At 37.5% G+C, this 12,159-nt stretch overlaps 1 protein-coding gene across 2 annotated transcripts in view; it reads left to right on the top strand.

Annotated features, from left to right (window-relative positions):
* dgcr2 (DiGeorge syndrome critical region gene 2) overlaps positions 1-6,831 on the top strand; it is a 28,920-nt gene extending 22,089 nt beyond the window's left edge. For both annotated transcript variants that reach the window (XM_057818784.1, XM_057818785.1), the window contains 2 exons: positions 70-306; positions 4,475-6,831. In XM_057818784.1, coding sequence (XP_057674767.1) covers positions 70-306; positions 4,475-4,677 — 440 coding nt within the window. In that variant the 3' untranslated portion in view covers positions 4,678-6,831. The remainder of the gene's footprint in view (positions 1-69; positions 307-4,474) is intronic.
* The last annotated feature ends 5,328 nt before the right edge of the window (positions 6,832-12,159 follow it).

Raw genomic sequence — 12,159 nt, forward strand, 5'->3', positions numbered from 1 at the left:
CAGTCTTTATTTTCACACTGTTGGTTTGATTGCTTGTAATAAAGAACGGTTATGTTTTGCCCGTGGCAGTGCATCACTTCAACCTGGGCAGACGCGTCCCGGGCTTCGACTACGGGCCGGACGCCTTCGGCACGGGCCTGACCCCGCTGCATCTGTCGGACGACGGCGAGGGAGGCGCTTTCCACTTCCAGGAGCCCCCTCCGCCCTACGCCGCCTACAAGTACCCCGACATCCAGCACCCCGACGACCCCCCGCCTCCCTACGAGGCCTCCATCAACCCCGACAGCCTCCTCTACGTGGACCTCAGTAAGACAATTGTTAAGTCATTTGCTGCCAGAGCATGTAACTAGGCCTGTCGCGATAACAAATTTTAGTGTGCGATAATTTATTTCATAAATTATTGCGATATGCGATATTATTGCACCCCCCCAATTTAAAAAAAAAAAATTACAATAACACTGTGAGAATACAGTATATATTAATAGATCATGTACACCCATTTAAACGCAATAAATGTTTACTCTTAAATTCAAAAATATTTTTTAGGAAATAAACAATAAAAAAACAATAGACCATGCCTCTTTTAAGTAAAAGACAACAATATTAATACTGCACAGAAACTCAGAAGAAATAAAATGTGTTTTTTAAGAAAAATAAAATTCCACTTAATAATTTAAGTATCTAGGGCAAATGAAAATGTTTCCCCTCCTATCTTCTGCTATGGCGTTCCATGTGTAATACAGTGGTACCTCTACATGCGGAGTTAATTCGTTCCAGGAGCTTGTTTGTAAGTCGAAAGGGTCGTATGTCGAGCAGGATTTTCCCATAAGAATACATTTTAATTCCAATAATTTGTTCCACAGCCCAAAAACCCACACTACATCCTAAATAAATACTGCTGTTACTATTGCAAATAGCAATTACAAAGAGCAAAATAAATAAAATATGAATAAAAATCAGAATAACAATAATATAATGATAGCAATAATAACAATAATACAGTACAGTACCTGTAATAATGTAACGAATCGGCTTCTAATGTGGCGGACTTTGTTTGCTGTACCTGAACGCACCGCGGGGCTGACGGTGAGCAGGAGAGGCAAGGCAAGGCAAGGCAAATTTATTTATATAGCACAATTCAACACAAGGCAATTCAAAGTGCTTTACACCACATGAAGACCATAAAAATCACATTTAAATCAACACAACGTAAAAACCAAGACAAAAGATCGCATTTAATCACAGAATAAAAATAAATAAATAAAAATAAAACAAAAATAAAAATAAAGCAAAAACTACTACTACTAATAATCATTGAAATCAGCAATGGAGATAAGCACAAGAGGAATAGAAGGCAGGTAGGTTGAAATATATAGACAGTTATGGATATGCAGTGCCAAACAAAAGCGTTTTTAGCCCTGATTTAAAGGAGCTAACAGTTTGAGCATACTTCAGACGTTCGGGTAACTTGTTCCAGAGGTGAGGAGCATGATAACTAAATGCTGCTTCACCCTGCTTGGTTCTTGTTCTTGGAACATGCAGAAGACCCGTTCCAGACGACCTTAGGGTTCTAGATGTCTCATAGGAATCTAACAAGTCAAGCATGTATTTTGGTCCAAGGCCATTAAGTGTTTTGTAGACGAGCAGTAGTATTTTATAGTCTATCCTTTGACTCACTGGAAGCCAGTGTAGCGATTTCAAAACCGGTGTAATGTGGTCCAGCTTCCTTGTATTTGTGGGGACTCTGGCTGCAGCATTCTGTACTAGCTGCAGCTTCCTGACTGATTTTTTATCAAGACCTGTAAATATACCGTTGCAGTAGTCCAATCTGCTGAAAATGAATGCATGCATAAGTTTTTCCATGTCTTGTTGAGTCAGAAGCCCCTTAATTCTGGTTATATTTTTTAGGTGGTAATAAGCGGATTTAGTGACGGACTTTAGATGGCTATCAAATTTTAGGTCTGAGTCAATAATTACGCCAAGGTTTCTGACTTGATTTGTAGCTGTAAATGACATTGTGCTAAGTTGGCTGCTTATCTTTGACCTTTCATTTTTTGGCCCAAAAATGATCACCTCTGTCTTCTCCACATTTAACTGGAGAAAATTCTGGCACATCCATTCATTGATTTGATGAATGCATTTACTCAGGGAGACTAAGGGACTATAATCATGTGGGCACACAGAAATGTACAGTTGTGTGTCATCTGCATAGGCGTGATAGGAGATGTCATACTGTTCCATTATTTGAGCTAACGGAAGCATATAGATGTTAAATAAGAGTGGTCCAAGAATTGACCCTTGAGGGACTCCACACGTGAATTTGGTTCGTTCTGACTGATAGTTTCCAATTGACACAAAGAAATCCCTATCATGTAAATAGGATGTGAACCACTGAAGAATAGTGTCAGTAAGCCCTACCCACTGTTCCAATCTGCTGAGTAGTATGTTGTGATCAACCGTGTCAAATGCGGCGCTGAGATCCAATAGTAGCAGAACAGATGATTTGCCTGCATCGGTAGAGCACTATTTTACTTTCGATTCTGGCGTCAACAGCAGTGGACACTCGGCGAGTTGATGGAATAAATGAATTGAAACCTGACGAAGCTGGCGATTTCTTAGGCGATGTTACCACAATAAGAACTGTCACCTTAACTTATAAAGACTGGCGAAAGGAGGCGGACCGCCGGCCAAGATCGGCATTCTACGACCCAGTTCATGGATGCTTTCATCTTCTTTCTTTTCTCCATGCTCAATGTGGTACACACAAGGACAGAGGTTGAGTCAACTTAAATCCATTTTAACTGGCTGCAAGTGTGATTTAGTTATTGCCACCATCTGTTATGTGCTACAGGGGCTGTTAATGACGCATATTAGAGAAACATCACATGATTTTTCAAAGGGTGCCAATACTTTTGTCTGGCCCATTTTTGGACTTTTTGTGTGAAATGATAATGATTTAATTTTTTTCCCCTATTCTCTCTTTTTTTTTTTCATTGCAAGCAAAATAAATGAAGATATTACTACCAAAGCATTTGTAATTGCAATCATTCTCTGGGAGAAATTGAGCATTTTTTGACAGAATTGCAGGGGTGCCAATACTTATGGCCAGCACTGGAACAACAATTAGTTAAATAAATCCTTCTAAATCCTCTTTTTTGAGACACTCCTAATAGCAGTGTTGTTTTTGGCAGCCCTTCTAATTTTTGTCTTAGTCTTTTGCTCGATAATACTTATTAGGCTTAGTCATATTTTAGTTATCTCACAATGTGTTTGTCTCGGTCGAGTTTTTGTCGACGAAAACTCAAGACTAATTCAGCCTAGTTTTAGTCGACGCTCTCTAAAAATGTTTTCGTCTGTAAAATTAAAACCATTAGCTCCAAAAGTAAATAAATAATTGGTAAATGGAGAGTATTTATATACCGTAATTTTTGGACTATAAGCCGCCACCCACCAAATTTGACACGAAAACAGCATTTGTTCATAGATAAGCCGTACTGGACAATAAGCCGCAGCTGTCCTCACTGTATTATGGGATATTTACACCAAAATATATTAATTGGTAACACTTTATTTGACAGCGGCATCATAAGACTATCATAAGACCAAATGAGCCACCATAAAGCTTTGAACCAATTGGCTGCAAAGCTTTATTGCTTCAAGAACCTCCATTTAGCCATCACTGCTCCTTTGGGCGGGACAGTCAACCTCTGCTACCACCTGCTGTCAACACTCTAGTCATCCAACGTGCCTCCTAGCATGCATTGTAGTGTTACAAATATTAAATAATAATCCAAATTTGTTTTCTGTGCTAATTATTTCTTCAGTTACTCTTCCAGTTGTTTCATCAATTGCTACCTCTGGTATTTTAAAACTGTCATAAGACCATCATAATTATGACATGACACTGCCAAGAGCATTAATGACATCATGACAGATGGCATTTTGTGTTATCCGGCAAATTATCTCACTTTTGAATAGATGCAAAAGATCCGAGCTGGACATATATGGAATGTTGCTGACATAATTTGCCAGATGATACTTAATGACATTTGTCATAAGCATTCATTAACGGCCATGATAGTGTCATAATCATGTCAAAGTGTTACCTATTAACCCAAATAAATCAACAAATAAGCCGCACTGGACTATAAGCCGCAGGATTCAAAATGAGGGAAAAAAGTAGCGGTTTATAGTCCGAAAATGACGGTAGCGCATCCAACTACTGTATTTTGAATGGACATTGACAGACGAGCACATATTTCTTGTGAAATCGATGTAAAATTTAAAAAATGGGCCTAAAGAAAACAGTAATTTGTATGATTTCTGTAGTCTTGGATATTTCATTAAGGACTACAGAAATTTACGACAACAGAAACATGATTGACATTCGCGGGGAAAACGAAACGGACCGTATCCGGCCGCCTCGGGTTTGACATCTTTGTGGTTGTTAGTAAAAGAAGGTTTATGTTTACAGGACACGGCGGGGTGCCGGTGATTCCGCCCGTACCGCCGACGGACGTGCTCCGGCGAGCCCCGGGCGCCCCCGCCGGCCAAGTCCGAGAGGACTCCGTGGACAGCGGCACCCTCCTGGTAGGACCCGACACCCCCGTGGACGCCGAGGACGACTCGGCGCCGCCCGTCGACGCCTCGCCGTCGTCCCTCAGCACCGCCGTTTAGGACGGACGGACGGACGGACAAACAGGCAGGACTGTTTTGTGTATAAAGAAGACTAATTTAAGGCTGCCTTTTTACTGACGCGATGGGTCCGCAGACCCTTTCGAGCCCCGCCCCCCTTCCCTCCCGGATGTAAATAAACCCCCGAGCTAACTCCATCTCGATGCTGTACTTTTTTCACTCGACGTGTCCTTTTCTTTGAGTTTTGACGGATGAATGGTCGATGGAGACGAAACCTGAACAATTAAAAAGGAAATATTGGACACGCCTCCCCTTCCCATAACAGCCTCCGTCCTCCAGGTGGAGGTCGACAATCATCTCTTTTTCATCATATACGCTGAAATGCCCCCAACCCTGATAAAATACAACTTTATAATGGTGAAATCATCTTTTTATGGTGAGTAAATCTAGTCGCATCAAATTGATTTTTTGTGGGGGCGTGACAGGCTTTTTTTTTTTTCACTGTAAAATTACATTTACATGTAAAGTGGTAACTCATTTTCACAGATTAAACCCCCCCCCCATAAAATTACAGCTCCATATCTGTAAGCGTATTGCTGCCACTCAAAAAAAACATAGTATCATGCAAAAACGAGAAACTATCACATATAAACGGGATAGTTGTAAAAATGTAATTGTGTAAACGTGATTCTATCATGTCAAAATGATCATTGGATTGTAAAAATGAGAAAATTATACTCATGTTAAAATGGATAATTATGTAACAACGGGATAATTATGTAAAAATGTGATAATGTAAAAACTTGCTAATTATAACATTTTTACATTATAGTTAACTGAAACGTGATACTATCATGTCAAAACGTGACAACTCATGTAAAAATGTGATAATTATCATGTAAAAGTGTGATAATTGTTAAAGTTGGATAATTAAAACGTAAAAATGTGATCATTATCTGAAACATGATTCAACTAAAAATGTAATTATAATGTTAAAAAAATGTGATGATTATGTAAAAATGTGACAATTTTCATGTAAACACAACTGTGGTAAAACATGCTAATTACCAAATTTGTACCTTATAATTATCTGTAAACCTTATACAACCACGCTGAGGTAAAATGTGAAACTCATGTAAAAATGCGATAATTATAATGCAAAAATGTCACAGTTATGTGAAAACTGGATAACTCGTGCAAAAATGTGATAAATTATTTTAAAATCTGATACAATCATCTAAAAACATGATAATTGTAATGTAAAAAATGTGCTACTGTGCTTTTTTTGTTTCAGGCAGCAATACACTTCACTTGTAAAATGACCAAATTTACCCGCAAAATTGTTTTCATATTACGAATTTTTGGGGAGTTGATCCCCACCCCTTTTTTTTGTTTGTTTTGATGGCCACCGCGTAAAAGGATTTTAAAGTACCATTTCCCCCAGAATCTTAGCGATCCTTAAATTTGACAGCTTGTTTCACGTCAAAATCTTGTTTTCACATGTAATGATCATGTTGCAACTTCTGAATTGACTTGCTTTACAACTAATGATTAGTTGCAATCTGAGTATGAATTATTCTTCTTTTTTGGTTAGTTTTTATGGACAATCATCTCCTTGTCATCCATTTTGGGTGATGTGCATTTTTCCACCAGTTTGTTTAGGGTCATGACAATCCCTTAGTGGAGCGCATGTGTATTTTCTTTCTTTATTGACCTGCAGTGCATGTTTTTTTTGTTGTTTTGGGTGGGGGTATTGTTATTTTTGAAATATTATTTTGTCTTCTCAACAGAGCTACAGGCGTGAAGGGGCACTGCTAAAAAAAAAAAGGTATCTTGCACACAGAAAATCTGTATTTGTGGGTTTTAATATCGTTTCCCCTCAACAACTTGGATGTCCAAAGTGTACACGACTTGATTTATGGAAGCAAACTCTGTATCTGTCGTGTGTTGCTAGATAATTGTGCATGCATGTGGTATAGTTTGATATATTTAATTTTATTTTTTCCAACATCCTGGTTTTTCTGGATGTAAGCAGTTCTGCCCCCCTCAATTCTAGTTTGGACTGATATGACTTTTTTTTTTAATGTGGTAGCCTTGAAGCGATGCTCTTGTTTGTTTAGGAGGCTATTGTGTTTTTTCTCAACTAGATGTACTGTACGTCTAAAAGCCAAATAAATGACACAGCGTGCAGGTTGACTGTCGTCATGGATACTTTTGTTTTCTTAATAGACTGTAGGGAGCCAACGTTGGCTAAAGGCGAAGTTCAGAATTTTTGACATTACCGTAATCTTCGAGTTTAATTAGTCGGTGGAGTTGATTTCAACAAATTTTGTGCAGTTTGTTATTTGTTCGTTTCAGGGCTATGGAGTGGCTAAGCTAGCGTGAGCTAATGGGGCCTGCTTATCATACCAATAAAAAAAATAATAACATAGTCATGTGAAAAAATTAGGACACCGTATGGAAGTGTGTTCTTGGCTCATACGGATACTTAATACTAGGGCTGTCAAAATTATCGCGTTAATGGGCGGTAATTAATTTTTTAAATTGATCACGTTAAAATATTTGACGCAATTAACGTGACAGCACAGTGACATGTCAACTTGTTACTTGTGTTTTTTGTCTCCCTCTGCTGGTGCTTCGGTGCGACTGAATTTATGGGCTTAAGCATTGTGTAATTATTGAAATCAACAATGGCAAACTACTAGTTTATTTTTTGATTGAAAATTTTACAAATTTTATTAAAACGAAAACATGAAGAGGGGTTTTATTATAAAATTTCTATAACTTGTACTAACATTTATCTTTTAAGAACTACAAGTCTTTCTATCCATGGATCGCTTTTACAGAATGCTAATAATGTTAATGCCGTCTTGATTTATTATGATAAACAAATACAGTACTTATGTACAGTATGTTGAATGTATATATCCGTCTAGTGTCTTATCTTTCCATTCCAACAATAATTTACAGAAAAATATGGCATATTTTAGAGATGGTTTGAAGTGCGATTAATTACGATGAATTTTTAAGCAGTGATTAACTCGATTAGTGCTGCAACGATTAATCGATTAACTCGAGTATTCGATTAGAAAAAAAGATTCGAATAAAATTTTGCTGCTTCGAGTATTCGTTTATTTAAACTGGCGTTGTAATGGTTTATTTTGAAAGTGTTTGCATTAAGTTTTAATGATTTGGGTGGATACACTGCCTTCTAGTCTGCCTCATTTAACATAGCTGAATCCAGGTGCTCCCTGTTAAGACAAACATAAGCAAAGTTTTTATTTGAGCGATTTTTTTTTTTTTTTTTAATGCATTCATAATTTAGTTTACAGCTATATTTAGCCAATTTCTGTGGGAATGCGTGTCTGAACCATTTGTTAAGAGCATTGTTAAAAAGTTAGCATTTTATGCCATTTAAACTACCGTATTTTTCGGACTATAAGTCGCAGTTTTTTTCACACTTTGGCTGGGGGTGCGACTTATACTCAGGAGCGACTTATGTGTGAAATTATTAACACATTTTTATATCATTTCACATGTTATTTTGGTGTTTTGGAGTGAAACTGATGGTTTGCTAAACTTGTTTAAATGTTCCTTATGCTATAGTTATCTGAATAACTCTTAATAGCTATGTTACGTTAACATACTGGCCACGTTCGCATTTTGTTGTTCATGCATCATGTAACATTATCATACTGTACACTTATTCAGCATATTGTTCTATATTGTATTTTTATTTTAAATTGCCTTTAAAGATGAAATATCTGTTCTATGTGCTGGATTTTATCAAGTATATTTCCCCCAAACATGCGACTTATACTTCAGTGCGACTTATATATGTTTTTTTCCTCTTCATTGAGCATTTTATGGCTGGTGCGACTTATAGTCCGAAAAATACGGTAGCAGACTTTTGCTATGTACGTTAGCCAATTCTTTTGTTGTACACAGATCCTCTTTTTTTAATTTTTTTAAACCGTTTGAGGCTCAGCTTAGGTAATTTTTCATGTTCCTTATCCGATTACTCGATTATTCGACAACTAAAATATTCGATAGCTGCAGCCCTAAACTCGATTAAACATTTTAATCGTTTCACAGCCCTACTTAATACCAATTTCAACAATCTTGAGAGATTCCAGTAATAGAACTAAACATTGAAAATGAAAAGCTTTTTATAACTTTCTGTTCAATTTCTGTTGTGGAATAAATTAGGACACCCGCACATTCATTCCCTATTAAAATGGCTAAAATCCCACACAAGTGTTTCACATATGGTTGAAGGAATCTGACCTTTTAGCTAGACTGCCAGAATTGCACCAGCCGAACCGCCAGACCCGGGCTGGAAGGACCTGACATCCCGGCCAAAAGGCCAAACTCCGCGCGTTCACCTTAGTCTTAACCAGTGTTGATAATCTTACTTTGAAAAAGTAATTTACTCCAGTTACAAATTACTTCTCCCAAAAAGTAATTTAGTTAGTAACTCAGTTACCTGAATGTGAAAGTAATTAGTTACTTGACAAAGTAACTGGTGATAATTTTCATGTTTTTTTGTTTTTGAAAAAAAAAAAAAAATGGTCATACAATCTGAAGTGTAAAGGGTTTTTGGGACATTTGGCCCTACCCCAATTCTTTACCCTAAACTTAACTTGACTCGGGTATTGCGGATATTGCAATAACTAGATAATAACCTTTGCTATGTGTGGAAGTCATTTAATGTTGTGAATCAACCGTTAAAGTTGTTAAAATTGCTCCCGTTATTGCATTAGTTCCGTCTATTTTCGACATGTGTAAGTTTTAAAATTGTTTCATCATTTAAAAGATTTAAGTTTTGCCGATTTAGGAGCATTTTAGATAAAAAGTGACAGGTTTGCCAGGAAGGTTCTCTACAACAGAGCCTTCATGAGAAGTCAACTGCTTTAAGATGGCAACTGTTTACTAACACATCGAGTTATTATATATGTTGCTAATGCCGCCATGTCTGTCATTTGCATCTAGTTCTGTGTATATGTGATATCTACCGAAGCATCATGTGGGCATAGTTACAGTCAGGTATCTCTGGAGCCACCTAGAATAGTAGCATCGCATTTACAACAGCGTCACACTCCCTTGCCTCCTGCCCACTCTGCTCTCTCATCTCCGTGAGTCCGTCTTTTTCCAGTTTCTCGCGGCAGTCAACCAACATCGTAACGCATAGTAACGCACGCCTTTCCCTTTACCGGGAGAGAGATTTACTCCTTTTTAAAAGACTGGAAAATCAATTTGTGTATGAGACAGGCAGAACCAGAAGCGCGACTCGACGGTCACGCTTTTGTGTGCAAGTTATTTTTTAGAGTGAGAGGGGAAGAGAGATAGTTCCTTGCTCCTTGTCTTTCAGATGTCCAGCATTAGTTTTAAGGCATTTCAATTGAAAAATGTCCTGAATGTGTTGCTTAGACCTGTGTGCGTCTATAAGAGGTGAGTACACGAACCCTCTTGTACTTTTTAGCCTTTATTGTTGTTGTTTTTGAGATGTTAATAGTTAGCGCCGAGCGTTAAGCTAATTCGCTAACGTGTATTTCATATGCAGCACGTCTAAAACCATGATTAAGTACAGCGGTAACACTACAAACATGTGAAATAGTACAGAAATCTGTTGTTGCAAGTGCTGCCTGGGAACCGATAGGCGTGTGTGCACGTGGGCGGGCAGGGAGAGAAGAAAGTGCGCGCGCTGTAATGAGTGTGTGTGTGGCGGTGTTGTTTTTTTTTTTGTATGTGCTCGGCAATAAATGCCACAAGTTACAAGTGATCAAGAGCAGTTGTGAATTCCACCTATCACTCCAAGAGTTACACAAGGGAGGTAACACTGTGGAAAAAAAAAAGTATATTGGTTAAAAGAAGTCTTATTTCTAAAGACACTTTATGTCCAGGAAATGTGGAATTCATTCCACCGGTGTAAATTTTATTGTATTGTTGAGAGAAATAATCCTTAAAATGGTTGTTTTTGCACTTTCTTGTAAAAATTTTTTTTTAAAAAAAGCAGCTTAAGGGCAGCTTTCTGTTGTATGGGTATGTTTCCATCGTTCCTGTTGAATCATAAGGATATTTTAAATAAATAATGGACATAAATTTGTTTGGCTACTTTTAGGGTTGTTCCGATCATGTTTCTTTTGCTCCCGAATCCCGATCGTTTTGAGTATCTGCCGATCCCGATATTTCCCGATCCGATTGCTTTTTTTTTTTTTTTTTTGCTCCCGATTCAATTCCAATCATTCCCGATAATTTTTCCCGATCATATACATTTTGGCAATGCAATAAAGAAAAAATGAAAACACGGACGAATATATACATTCAACATACAGTACATAAGTAATGTATTTGTTTATTATGACAATAAATCCTCAAGATGGCATTCACATTATTAACATTCTTTCTGTGAGAGGGATCCACGGATAGAAAGACCTGTAATTCTTAAAGGATAAATGTGACTTTGTATATTGTGACTAAATATTGCCATCTAGTGTATTTGTTGAGCTTTCAGTAAATGATACTGAAGGCCATGCCCAATGCATGATGGGAAGTGGAAAAATGACAAGTGAAACCACGACTTTGCGTAGTGCTACCAATTCATATATCTTCTCTGCAATTGGTTAAAATTCAAGGTGTTAAGAAAATGATCAATTGTTACCTTGCTCCCCCACATTGCTTCCCATGTTATTTCTAATCTCTAATCGTAGGGGGAGGGATTGTAAGGTTTTAGCCAATTAAAATAAGGCTCCAAAGGCTGCCAAAATTCACTCTACTCATTTTACGCTGCCTTTTAGCTCTCTATATTGGCAAAACGGCAGCATTAAAGATGGAGCGCGACAATGCGTGAGTGGGTCGTGCAGCGCATGCATTAGTTGCGCTAACTATTTTAACGTGATACATTGCCAAAAAAAATAAATTACCGCCGTTATTGGGATAAATTTGATAACCCTACCATAAGCCTAAACTACAGACACTGGATAAGTGTAACATATTATGGCTGTAACGTTAAATACAATTAGAAAACGATTTAATTAAAAAAAATATATATACTGTATATTAAAAAAAGGCATGGCCGATATTTTTTTGCCGATTCCGATACTTTGAAAATGACGTGATCGGACCCGATCGATCGGCATCGACATCTCTAGCTACTTTATTAATCAGTAATGTACGATGCATCGATAACCGTGATAATCGTGCAAAAATTGAATCGTAGCACCCTGAATTGTGGGGTGCATAAGATGGCACACCCCTAATAATAATGTGTTTGACCATGTATAGTATAGGAAAATGTCCATGTTTATCATCCAAACATCTAATTGACAATTAGACTCATCACTGGATATGATTTTCCAATTCTAAATATGCTAAAAAAGAAGGGAAAAAGCTCGATTTTTTTTTTTTTTTTTAATAAACACAAGTTTAATGAACATTTGCAGTGTAAAACAATGTTCATGCCCGTGAACGATTGTGTCAACGGTATTGACTGCGACCAGCATGGACAGCTGAAACTATTGTGAA

This window comes from Corythoichthys intestinalis, chromosome 17 (assembly GCF_030265065.1).
Source record: "Corythoichthys intestinalis isolate RoL2023-P3 chromosome 17, ASM3026506v1, whole genome shotgun sequence".
NCBI classification, from domain to species: Eukaryota; Metazoa; Chordata; class Actinopteri; order Syngnathiformes; family Syngnathidae; genus Corythoichthys; species Corythoichthys intestinalis.